This window comes from Phalacrocorax carbo, chromosome 2 (genome assembly GCF_963921805.1).
Source record: "Phalacrocorax carbo chromosome 2, bPhaCar2.1, whole genome shotgun sequence".
Lineage (NCBI taxonomy): Eukaryota > Metazoa > Chordata > Aves > Suliformes > Phalacrocoracidae > Phalacrocorax > Phalacrocorax carbo.
In genome coordinates, this window is record NC_087514.1 from 122,962,757 (window position 1) to 122,975,753 (window position 12,997).

The 12,997-nt window shown below is 38.5% G+C and overlaps 2 protein-coding genes across 3 annotated transcripts in view; one reads left to right on the forward strand and one right to left on the reverse strand.

Moving 5' to 3' along the window:
* The window catches only part of STT3B (STT3 oligosaccharyltransferase complex catalytic subunit B), a 476,425-nt gene that overhangs the window by 232,874 nt on the left and 230,554 nt on the right, over positions 1 to 12,997 (reverse strand). The gene's annotated exons all lie outside the window — the stretch shown is intronic.
* The window catches only part of GADL1 (glutamate decarboxylase like 1), an 83,659-nt gene that overhangs the window by 19,266 nt on the left and 51,396 nt on the right, over positions 1 to 12,997 (forward strand). For both annotated transcript variants that reach the window (XM_064444213.1, XM_064444212.1), the window contains 5 exons: positions 1,979 to 2,058; positions 2,174 to 2,228; positions 5,672 to 5,788; positions 11,880 to 11,944; positions 12,202 to 12,283. In XM_064444213.1, the coding sequence (XP_064300283.1) occupies positions 1,979 to 2,058; positions 2,174 to 2,228; positions 5,672 to 5,788; positions 11,880 to 11,944; positions 12,202 to 12,283 (399 nt within the window). The remainder of the gene's footprint in view (positions 1 to 1,978; positions 2,059 to 2,173; positions 2,229 to 5,671; positions 5,789 to 11,879; positions 11,945 to 12,201; positions 12,284 to 12,997) is intronic.

A 12,997-nucleotide genomic window follows, 5' to 3' on the forward strand; every position in this document is an offset into this window, starting at 1 on the left:
CAGTCTAAATGAGTGAGCTGTAAAGGCTTTCTGGATGTGTCATGTTACAAAATTAAGCTTTCTTAAAACTACCTGATAGTATCAGGTAGTGTCTTTGTATGCCTTTATTTAAAAAGTGGGTGACAGTGGGGGAAACGTTTTTGTCAAAAAGAAAGAGAGCCCTTTGAGATGATCCGTCTCATCAAAATAAGCGTGACAGGCTTTAATACCCTTAATATATTCATGCCCACACATTAAAATGTTGTACATTTTTCATAATTATGTTCCACAGTAACTGCATTTGTGTGAACTCTGGAAGAAAATGGAATTAATTAACCACCTGGCTTCACCTCCTGCATGAAAAGTAATAATTCTAGACATCTTCATGGTTGCTGGAGTATCCGTTATTTTAACTCTTCAGTAATGTTTTGAAAAAGAGCCAATTTTATTTTTTGAGATGAGCAGTAATAATCCAAGGCTTGGATCATCTTGATTCTGAGAACTGTGTAGCCCTATGAGATGCTACATACTCTCAAAACTGACTCCATTGCTATGAGTGGGTGGGCATTTGGCATGCTACAGGTTATTCAGAGTGATTTTGACATCTAAAAATATCTTCAGATTAAGAAGGTTACTGTATCTTGAATTCCCAGGCTAATCTTGAAGATAGATTAAGCTGAGATCAGCATACATTTATTCTGGAATAAGACAAAATGTTCTTATGCTTGAATAACAGTATCCACAGTAGATCAGGTCCTTATAGAGGTGAATGTTGGAAATATGGTAAGATGTACCTTGAATACCTGTTTAACAGAAAAAAGCTTGTAAAAAGGACAGAGTGGACTGTGTGGGCTTGAGTATCCTTCTCACCAGAGCCATTTTACCACTTTCTGACTGAATAAACACCTGTTTCTAATATCCTTTGAGCAGGTGAAGGGGCCTCTTCTTTTACATTCCCTTCACAGGCTTCATACACTAATGCCCTTTATTCAGTGCAAAGTGAGAAGTGGGCTGCATGTACCTGTACTCATTCAAAGACATCTCTGTGATGACACCTAGCTAAAATTCTTTGCTGAAATAGTAATATCATTTTCTGAAAAATGCAGACTGGTCCAGACTGGAACCTTTTGCAACATTTGTACTAACTTTTGAAGACATGCTGAGTCCTGTCTAAAGTCTGCTTGCTTTCATAATGGCGGTTAAGATTCAAGTTCATGTGAACAACCTTCACAACACCATGATTTTCAGATCCTTTTGCAGAGATAGGGCCTTGAAAGCCTTGGAAGTCTCAATTGTTCTACATCTGCAGTCTTGGGACTTCAGCTCCTTGATGCTATGAACAGGCCATGGGTCAGTTTAGCATAGTATCCTCTCTCTGGCAGTGGCCAACAGCTGATGTTTAGAGAAAGCATATAGAAAAATTACAAGGGTAAAGTGGTAGAGGCTTTAGATACATCATAAGATACAACCTAATTATGGGTCCAGTTTCTAAGGAGTGGTGCTTTTGGTCTTTCAGAACTCTCGGTTGCTTCTAGGCTGTTCTGCTCAATAGCCTTTGGACCTTTCTCCTGCATTTCCTAACTCTTACACTCGTTGGTATTTTTTACTCAGTTCTATTAAAACATTTTGAAATAATTAATAATTCTTCCCTGATGACACTTCAAAATGTCTACTTTTCATTCCAATGCATAACCAGCTTTAAAAAAATTGTATAGAATAGAGTTTTTAATTTTTTTTAAGCCCCCATTTTAAACATGGTGCACATCTTTTTCTTTTTGGTCTTATTTTCCCCAGTCTTCAGTGTGTGTCATTGTTAAATACAAGGTGGTCTTGGTGCTGTGTAACCTTGTCAGTTTGCTTTTTGTTTTACAATATGCTGTTGTCAAGACTGTTATCTGCTATTAAAATAATTTCAGTGCCACTGTTCCCTATGCTAAGGACTTACTTTCTTTCATTTTAATTGTGAACTTACTTTTTTTTATGCCTCTTTCATTTACAGTGTCATTACTCCATGAAGAAGGCAGCCTCCTTCCTGGGTATTGGTACAGAGAATGTTTACTTCGTCAAAACAGATGAAAGGTAAGCAAGCAAAAGCCATGGCTGTGGTCTCTGAGCCTTTTTAAAATGCAGTAGTGCTGTACATAACCAACCTATTTGAATGTAACTGAAAAAGTTTTAAATCTGTGTCCCTTAGAGGTAAGATGATACCTGAGGAACTGGAGAAACAAGTCCAACGGGCCAGGAAAGAGGTGAGAGGGGGAGAGAAAGCGTGAAGGAGAGAGGAGGAATGTATGCAGAGAGAGGAGGAGTGTATGCAGACCGTATGCTTGTGTCTGAATGAAAGGAAGGAAAACTAAGAGTGAGTGAAATCTTTAAAAATAGGGCAGTTAACGTAACAGGTGCAATTCATTTGCCACAAACTTGTGGAACAAGCCAAGACTTCTAAGTGCTACATTCTTACGAGGGAATAAAATTCCATGGGGTATTTACTACTAATGAAAATCCTGAGTACAACTCTGCTCTGAAGTATTTAGCACATTTCTTCTAGGATTTCTTTTGGTCTTGATCCTTTTTTAAATGGATGCACTGTTTGTTTTCTTTAAGTGGTAAATGAAAGCTGTAGGTTTTTCAGTTAATTACAGCAGCTATTGTGCTGTCCTCTGCAGTGAGCAAGAACTGTAACACGTGGCTTAGTCTCTAAAACTATCATACAAGTTACAAATGCTAAATTTGGTCCTTTCTAGTATTGTAGCAAGAGTGCAGAGATTCTGTCCTCTGCCCCTTTTCCCCCAGGGACTTTGCCAAGTAGAAAGTCAAAAGCCAGCATCTGGAAGTGTATTGATGTGTGTATTTGGACAACATTAACATACATTCCAACAGTCTGTAAGACAGTGCTTTTACAGTCAACATGATTTATTTTAGAGAGCTTGGAGGACTGAACGTGAATTGTAAGGCATCTTCTTTTGGCTTGATTAGCTCACCTTATTTCTCACTTCCAGTTTGTGCATCATAGCAGTAGGATTCAGAGCTCAGCCCTTATTCCACTATCTGTGAATACCAAGCAAGTAGTGCAATGTCCATAGTGTGGGTGATGCCTACCATGGAATCCTACCTTGGGAAACCGACATTTGTGGCTGTTGGAAAAGCCAAGGCAGTGCTGTCCTGTCATGCACTGGCATGCCCACAACAGCTTTCACTAAGATCTGATTTAGATGCATCTTGTGCCAAACGACCATCTCTTCTTTGAGTTTCATGCTAGACAGCAGAATTATTGATGCATGGAGGCCCTAATGACCTAGCAAACTCTCTTGCTTGCCTCTTTCTGTACTTTGCATTATCTGTGGAAGACAACCTGTACTTCACTCATTTGAGCAAGCTGGGGGATTAAAAAAAAGGACTGAAATAAAATGGAGCAAGAGGAAGCAGGCTGACAGGAGAATGAGTTCTTTGGCCTTGCAAAACCAGAATTCTTGTTTGTTGATGTAATAATAAATTTAATGGTTATTTGAAAGAAATCCTCTGGCATTTATGATCTTAAAAAAAAAGGTCAACCTCAGTATGGTGCTCTGCAATTTGAAAACAAATGTTCCATATTTAAAAGCTCAGCTTACAGGAGAACACTATCTTACTTGCATTTTAATGGAAGTTACAGGTATATTGGAAGGTTTTCATTTCATCAGAGCTTCAGTAATTTTGTCTGTCCTTGATAAAGTGCTACTTTACAACTTTTACAGAAGGATACTGCAGTGAATTATGGTAAATAGTCTAATGACTCTAGACAACAGAGGATGTATTTGCTACTGATAAGAGCACAAAATGATCACTGACTATAAATAGCAAGAGTATTAGGCCTTTTTTTCCTAGTATTTGGTCAGGGAGATGTATTTTAACTATATTGTCAAGAAGAATAAAAATTTAAATTCCCTTTGCAGGGAAAAATGTAATGGTAACAATCTTTGGAATTTGTAGACATCCTAGACTTGTCCCCATATTCAGTCATGGTAACTACTGGCTGCTGGGGGACCTTCAACTTTGATGTAGCTGTGGGATAAAATTGGTGAGAACAGTAAGAGAAACTAGGTGAGCAGATGCATCTTTGCCTCACTTGCAAGTGTTTTGTACTTCAGCTTCAGGCTGGTTTTAAGTTTGATTGACTTTTATGGTAGGTTGTACTAGGAATGAATGACCAAGAAGTGAATTATAGGCTGGTAATTCTTTGTGAATGTATGGGATTAATTTAAATTAATTTCAAGGTTACTTTTCAATGCTTTAGCACTTTGTAAAGAAATTCTAAAATACAAAGAAATCATAATTATGTACCATTCTAACAGTCCTCTACACTGTGAAAAAGGTATAAAACTGTCAGAGTGTAAATGTGAATCTAGCCTGTTTCTGTAGAAGATGTTTAAAAGTGGCAACCCCCTGCCTGTTAAAAAAAAAGATTGGATTTCAGCTGAAGTGAAGATATATGAGACACTCGTGTGTCAAGTTTGATTTTTCAGCTGATGTCTGATTTCAGTGAAGCTACATTGAGTCATATGAACAGAGAGACTTACATCATCTGAGAGATTCAATTCACTGTAAATGAACTCCAGGGATCCCAGATTATACCATTTAATAACAACTTTAGTCCATCTTCAGTAACTGCATTGTCATGCTGCAGGCCACATGCTGAAATGTGCAGAGGAGCTCCTTCAGCATGTATTTACCAGCAAGTGAGACTGTACTGTCATTGATAGGGCTGATACCCTGAATTTCATGAAGTTGTTTCAAACTCCACCAATTCTTTTCATTGTTTCAGTTTCTTCTCCTTAGTAGGCACAGGCACGTGCATCTGCAACGGTTGGTGCCATCTGGTATACGTGGCCTAGTCTGCTGTTGTAACTGCACTCCTGGTATTAGTTGAAGGGGAAAGCAACGAGCAAAGCCACTGAAACCAAAATGGATGGCTTGCAATGGTTGTCTGAGACTGCAACCCGACAATAGTTTTCCTTATTCCACCTGTTTAAGCTTAAAACTGTCTTGAGATTTCCAATGGCCTCTCTCCTAAGGTTCAGTTGCCATCTACAGCCCTTCCTGTTTTCTAGACAGGAGTAGCAAGAAAATAACGCTTTGCTGTAGACCAGGCATTGGGGTCAGGTAGCGATGACTGTCCCAGTCACTGCATGTGCATGCCAGTGCTGCCTAAGGCAAATCATGTTCCCTAATTGAAGGTTCCTCTTCACCAGGCAGAGAATAGGGGCATTGTAGAGTCAGCGCAGGTGGAAACCCTGGGGGGGTGAGTCCTTTCCTTGCATGGGTGGCTTGCTGGCTGAGCTAGTAGCTTTATTTAATTTGGCAGAATGGCAGCAAATATGGTAGTAAAATGCGGAAACTGAGAGATTAAAATCAGTATATAAAGAGACATGTCAAATATCTGGTATGTTTTGATTTTGACAAAACTAGCATCTGTCAAAATAGTCTGAAGCTGGTAAAGTCTGCTCTGGGATGGTGTTAACTGGAAATGGAAAATGTTTTTTTTTTTTAAAGAATCAGCACTTTTAAATGCAGTACCTTCTGCTGGGAAACTAAAATGTAGACTGTCGCATCGATGTCCTACATTCCTAGACCTCTTTATACTTTAGCTCTGCAGATATACTGGAGGAAATGAGCAGTGCAAATGACAATTTTTTTGTTTTGAATCCTATTGCAGGGGTCAGCACCATTTCTTGTCTGTGCTACAGCAGGCACAACAGTGCTGGGAGCATTTGATCCTCTGGATAAAATTGCCGATATCTGTGAAAAGCATGGCCTCTGGTTTCATGTTGACGTGAGTTTGTATACTGTGTAGTTTTGTTTGGCGTTGCTTTTTTATAATTGCTATTTTTCTTTGACTGTTGAAGTTTCTTTGTAGAAGTAAGTAGAGCTCTAATAACATTTTTTTGCATAGAGAACAGAAATACAGTTTGATTTGTCTCTGTTATGTGCTAAAAAAAGGCAAATAATTTGGTTGTGACAAGCAGTCAAAGTTATTTTATCATTCTCAGGTTATATTTCAAAATGGTTTTAAAATAAAATTCTTCTTGCTACCTCCTAAAAGTGTTTCAGGGGTGATTGTATACAAATATAAGTTCGGATTCTTTCCACATTCTATTGGAGAATGGAGACATTAGAATTGTGGTATATGGTTCATACAGGTTAAAACAAAGGTATTTTTTTGACTCAACCAGTCATAAATTATTCTGCTTCAGATTTATGGTTTTCTGTTTCCTGTAGATCTCCTTATGTTTTCCTCAATTTTTCAGATTTTTTTTCTAATTTCTTTATAATTTTGGTTTGGATATTAAAATCCATAAATGAACCTTTTTGGAATAATAATTGAGCCTTTTTATTAGCTGAAAGAGTTAGATGTAAATGTATTTTTCTAAAAGTAGGTCTCTTCATATTTCCTAAACTGCGTTCTCATTATACTTGCCACAAATCCAGAATGGCTAGATTAAAAGCCATGGAGCAATGAGAGAAACTGGAGCAACATTAATCGAGGTTTTTAGACCTGCTCTAAATTTGTGAGGTGTTTGTTTTTAATGTGAAAAATCACGTAGGCAGTGATGTGTGTTTCAAATAAATGTGTCTCAGACATTAATAAATAAAGTCACTGTATGTGTGAGTCAAAAGAGTTTTCTTATTGACTTGGAGGCAAAGATGCAGAATTTAGCCCTAGCATTTAAAGTGTCTGCTAAGTCTCCTCATGGCTGTGTGCTGGTGAGAGTGACCTAGATGATTTTCAGCAGAAGTGTAGCATTCACATTAGACGCTAGTCTCTTGCTTGTCTGTGTATAATCAGTGGAAAGAGTGATGTATTCAGAATCTGTGCTGGATCTTGGGTGAGTTCAATAGGCATGGCTGGAGCCACCTCCAACGGCTGCAGAAGGACAATGAGTAATCTCCTAACATTCTCTCTCTAGCTGAATAACTAAAATTAGGTGAGATGAGCATGGGCCGTATTCTGAACTATATACTTCACAGGCAGTTGACAGTGTTTTGTAAAGAATTAACTTTCTTCTTCCAATTTTGTCTCATGTTAAAGTAAGATAAAAACGTCACTGAATATCTTAAAGTTAGTTTTCTGTTTGAGCAATGGCTGTAATTGTCAGATGTTAATTGATTCCCAGTAGAAGGACAAATGTCCAGTAATAAATTGGGCTTATGGTCTAGAAGACCAATTGTACTGTTAAGATGTGACTCATGTTATGAACCTCTCAATGGTTCTCAGAAGTTCTATTGGTATTTTTCCCATCTTTTCTCTCACCCTTATGAAAAGTTGAGTGGATGGCTGTTTATTTTTTGTTTGAAATTTCTAGCTGTATTTTTATGAGAACACGGTATGGGGAAAAGACTGAAAGCTTTTCAAGTAAGTGACATCAGGGACACATGTATATACAAATTTGCTATGGTAAAATGAGCAGACAGTAATTCATGTGACCATTTTTCACTCACAGCACCGTTAGAAATAGGTTTACTAGAATAATATGTGAAAAGGTACAGTGAAACCAGGTATCTGCCATTCAGAAACATAGTGAAGAGTTGGTTTAATTTGTTTTTAAGCAAGCCTACCTTCTAGCCTTATAGGCGAGAATATGATATCTTTAAAAGCTTTGAGGATCTACATTCTTCTAAAAGGCCTGGTTTCTTGTTGAATGATTTACATATTACGCAGTCTGAGTTATAGCAAGTGAGTACTGCTGTTTGGGCCTGCTGTAACTTTGGAGGAAAAAAGAGGCAGTACAATTAAAGCGAAGATTAAGAAACGGGGAAAGTTCTGTCTGATTTAGGACTTCTCATGTATCATTGATGGGAATGAGGATTATCTACTGCAAATGGTCTCAAGAGCTGTTTATAAGAATATCTTATATGAATGTCAGTGGTGTTATTTCCAGATTTACACCGATGTGTGTTATTTCAGAATATTTTCTGATCCCAAAGATTGATATGATTGCCTTAGGGAAACTCTTAAATATGAAATGATAAAGCTCATGATTCTTGGGAAGGGCAAAAGGGAGAATGTCAACATAAAATCAGTGGGCTTCAGGAAGATATATTTCAATAAAGTCAGAAACAGTAGATAAGCTCTCACATGGAGACAAACCTAAAGACGAAAAGGGAGTTAAGGAAAAAGTTGTTTTAAGAAGATAATACCAATAAGCCCAAACTGTCTCAGCAGTCAAGCTATTCATCAGCCTAAGTGCAGAGACTATAGCTAGGCTTATTTTGTGCACTTACAGTATTAATGCACACATTCCAGTTGCTTATTGCATTATATTGTACATCTATGATGCCTTTCTTATTGATGATGCAAAATGAATCATTATACCCTCAAGCTCCAGCACTTATATATGTCATGTATTGCATTCCTGTAGCTTTAAGTACTATGTATGAGTATTTTTTCCATGCTTACAAAAAGAACAATTTTCTCCTATGGCTAGACCAGTACAGAAAATGAGGTTTGACATATTAGCCTGTGCTTAGGTCGTTTAATCACATTGTGAATGCTGTGATTCCCATTGTTCAGCTCTAAGCAGTTTGTTGCATATGAAACACTAATTTTCTCTTACCTAGTTACCAGTGTTGCATGGGACATGGGTGATAATCTGTGTGTTTTGAGCTACCCTGCATTGCTCTCAGCTGGATTTGTCACAAACAAAATATGTCAATCTGGTTTGATCAATCTACCTTCTTTCTTTCATCTCATGGACGGAGGAGAAGCAGTTAACTTTATTGTGCCTTGCAATATCTTACCAGAAAGCCAGAGAAACACGCCAAGCTGCAGCTGCTGTAGTGAGTGAAAACCTGGCTGGAAAATCATACCCAGAGAGCAGTTACCAGGGGTTCATTGCTGAAAGGGGAGAAAATTTTGAGCAGGATTCCACAAAGGTCCATCCTAGGTTAGAAGTTATCTGGTGTTCTCATTAATAACTTGGATGAAAAGGAATACACTGACTAAATTTGAAAATGACATAAAACTGCTGCAAAAAAACAAGGCAGTGGGAGGACAGGATTAGAAATCAAAGAGATCTTGACAGTTTGGAGAAAAAAGTGGAAAAACTAGGCTACAGTTCAATAAAGCGAGCTCTGAGTTTAAGCTGTAATAATCAACTGCACAAACAGGCTGGGGATTGTTGGCTTGACAGCAGACCTTCAGGAAAAGATTCTGGGGTTTGCGGTACATCACAAATCGGTGATTGTAAGCATTTTCGAATAGGGTTAAATGGCTTTCAGCATTGAATAAAGAAGGTACATTAAAATAATTCTCTCTTACTGCTTAGTGCTCCATCTGCTTTATCTACATTGTGTCTAAAAAAAAAAAGCGCTCCATTTCAAGAAGGTTTAGGACCCACAGGAGAAAGATTAGAAAATAGTAAAGCAGTGAGGATAAACAGAACCATATCTAGAAATTATGATCAATGAGAAAAGACTGAAAGCACTGATTTTATTTAAACTAGAAAAGACAAAGGGACAATACATAATAGTCTACAGATGCTTTAAAAGCTGCTGCAAAAAGAAAAGGAATAGTCTGTTCCCCTGACCACTGCAGGTATGACAAGAGGTAACACTGTTTAGGACTGACACTTTAAATTAGTAGGGTTGTTACCCTTAAACACAAATTAAGTGGTTAAGTTGTGCAGCCTCCATTGTTAGAGGTCTTTAAAACCAGACAAAGCCAGTGATTCTCAGTCGTCTTATGTGCCTTCTGGTTAATTTTGGGTGTGGTTTTTTTGCCAGCTCTGGATCTTTAAATTGGGTAAATAATCATAGAGCATAAATTCATCTTGAAGTTCTGAGTCTCAAGCTGATACTGAAAGGTGGTGGAGAGGCCTGGATCTCCAGTACTATCACCCCTCTCTTACAGATCTCCAGCAGTAACCTTTAAAACAAAGGCAGAAAGCAGTGCCAATAGTGCTGTGGAAGCAGCAATTGTTGCTGTCTCTCTGCACCTTTATTTTTCACTTTGCTAATCAGAAGCTAGGTGCATTTATTGATTAATAATCTTTAGAAAAGACAAGTGTTTGACAGAAATGAGATGGATATGGCTGATCCTGCCTTTGGGGGTGGCACACTGTTGAGATGACCTCTTGAGGGCCTTTCTAGTCCTGTTTTTCAGAGACACTGTGAAGATGTCAACTTTTTCAAATACAGATACCTTTGAGCACAAATTTTTTTAAAGATCTATTATATTTCAATGGGTTGCTTATGAATTACAAAAATCAGGGAATAACTTTGTGACTGTTTGGACTTTATTGAATCATAGAATGAGAAGAGTAAAATCTGTTTATGAATGGGAAGATCAGTTTGGCCCTCCCGTAACATGGCTAATTTGGGCTAGCTGGGGAAACCCAGTTTCAAGTCATGGTTGTGTCACAGGATTACTGTGAAGTTTGAGGCAAATAATTTCCTGCCTGAAGTCCCACCTGTAGATTGAGCAGCAGCCCTTTTCTCAGCAAGGGTTTTCTGAACATGACAATATAAAATATGATGTGGCGCATTAATGTACTACATTAATGAGAATGACGCATGTTAAGACAAGTTATTAACCTTTCACTTTCCTTGTGAGCCTTTACTGTTCCAGTCTCCCAGAGAGAGCAGATATTTCTCCTAATGTATTGCCTATGAAGCAAATACTGATGCTAAATTCATAGATCAGCTGTCACATCTGTTTCTTTCAAGGAAAAAAAGAACAAAACCCAAACAAGCACATGTTCTCCATGCTTAGATCAGGAATCTTCAGTGACTTCTTCTTCATTAGACCAAAATTATATATATATTTTTTAAGTAAGCTGAATTGAGGTGTGTTTGGTGGACTGATGCCTCCTGTGTGTCTCTGAGGAGCTTTGCTTATATCACAGGGAATTTGTTCAAGTGGATTCTGCCTGCATGAATGTTCAAAATCCTTTTTTTTCATATTTAATAATAATTTCTTAAATGCACTGTATGACATCTCTACTGTTTGTTGCATGTTCTTACCCACTCTGCCCTTATGGGCAAATGTTGTTTGAGAACTGAAGATTCATAGCAGCTGGTGTGTGAAATCTGATCCTTGCAGAATTCGTGGATGAGAATCACCTTCCATGACCCCAGTTGCCCAGAAGTTAACCGTGGGTAATATAAGCTTGTTGCCTGGGTTCCTTCTATAGTCCATCTATAGACATCTGCAAAAGGTGCTACCCAGGGACAGGTATCTAGAATAGATAAGATGACACTCTGTAAGGTATTTCAGTGGAGAGTTCCTCATTACAGAGAAGGCCTAAATGCCTCTTACACCACACACCTAGTTCATTGATGACCTGACTGATATGTGGTGAGTCTTACTCTATTTTAACGTCAGTTGGATTGCAGGTAACAGAAATGTTGCTATTGCCTACTCGCTGACTTCTCTTTTCATATCCAAACTCTGGAAGATCTGAGCCTGGACTTTGCAATTGGCAGAGATTATCATTCTGTCCTCAGTTTCCCTTGTGAATGTCTTGCAAAGGAAACAGCTAGCAGGACGAAGGTATGCAAAATGGAGCTTTCTGCTCCCACTGCTTATGTTTAGGCCAGGGGAAAAGAAGCACCTCTGACTCAGAACCAGGAATGGGTCTGGTTATGCAGGGACACTTCAGTTTATGCTCTTGCTTGCACACAAGGGACAGTGTAGGTTGTGGCTCACATGATTGCACTGATGGAAACCATCAGCTCCTGTTTTAGGCATAGCCCCAGGCTGCCATCTTTATTTCAGTAGATGATACTAAAGGCAAAATTTAGCCTAATGACCACCTGGTAAACTACACTTTAAATGAGATAAACCATCTTCAGAAATTATTGAAGAATTATCAAAAGAACTTTATACAAATAATATTGTCCTGGCTCTATAAATGTTCCAACAGGCTTCTTGGGGTGGCTCGGCTTTGATATCAAGGAAGCATTGCAGACTTCTTCATGGCATCCACAGGTAAGTCAGTTTAGTTCATGGGCACATTTACCAGGGACTGAGATAGTTGTGTGGCCTATTTGCACCCATGAGAATTACATTTTCCAAAATATATATATTACTATTAATTGGAGAGATTTCTGAGCCTACTGGGGTGTGGGAGGAAAAAAATAGGAAATCTGATTTATCTGCTTAGATTGTGTTTGACCATTTTGGATTCTTTAGTACTCGTGATTATGGGTGCAATTTCCACCTCCCTTTCTTTATAACTTTTGCAGGGCTGATTCTGTTGCCTGGAATCCCCATAAAATGCTGTTGGCAGGAATCCAGTGCTGTGCTCTTTTGGTGAAAGACAACTCTGTAAGTCCCCTTGTCTTGTCCTTTTTAATTTTTTTTTTAAACGAGGTAGGCTGTGATTGCTGTGATATGGTAGCGGAAATAATTAGAAAACAACTGCAAGTCACTGTGACTACACTGCAGTGCAAAGGCTGAATGATATTATTTTGAATTTCACCACAAAATTAATAAAGGGTGAATAAGAGAGCAGGGTCAAACCAATCCAAGTCATTGTACTCGCTAGTGGTCAGACCTTGCAGTCCCTGCTTATATCTTTGTGGAATTCTTCTATATTAATAAAGAAACCAGTAAGAGGTTAATTATTTCAAGCCCCATACCAAACAGTCCTGCTAAGATTTATGTCCATTCTCCACCATCAGGGTTGAATTTTAGCTTATACGTCATAGGTTATGGATAACTGAACATCAGGAGGATATGGAGCCCCTGAGGTTTACACCACTATTTTGTGGCTGCTGTTTGTAGATCACCTTTGTAAATCTCTGTCAAAACAGCTGATTTTTTCTATTCAGCTGCTAGTGGTTAGCTGTCCATGTAATTGGTTACCAATTCCTGGTAGTAGGAACTGATGGGGACCGAAGAGCATAGGTGCTAATCACCGCTCTCATGCAGCTGATTGCTCCAAGTCAGGGGTGAGACATGGCAGGACAGCAAGGAGAAGTGTGGCTCCTAATTTCCTTAGACTAGTGTCTATGGGATTAAAGAGGATTAGACTCCAGA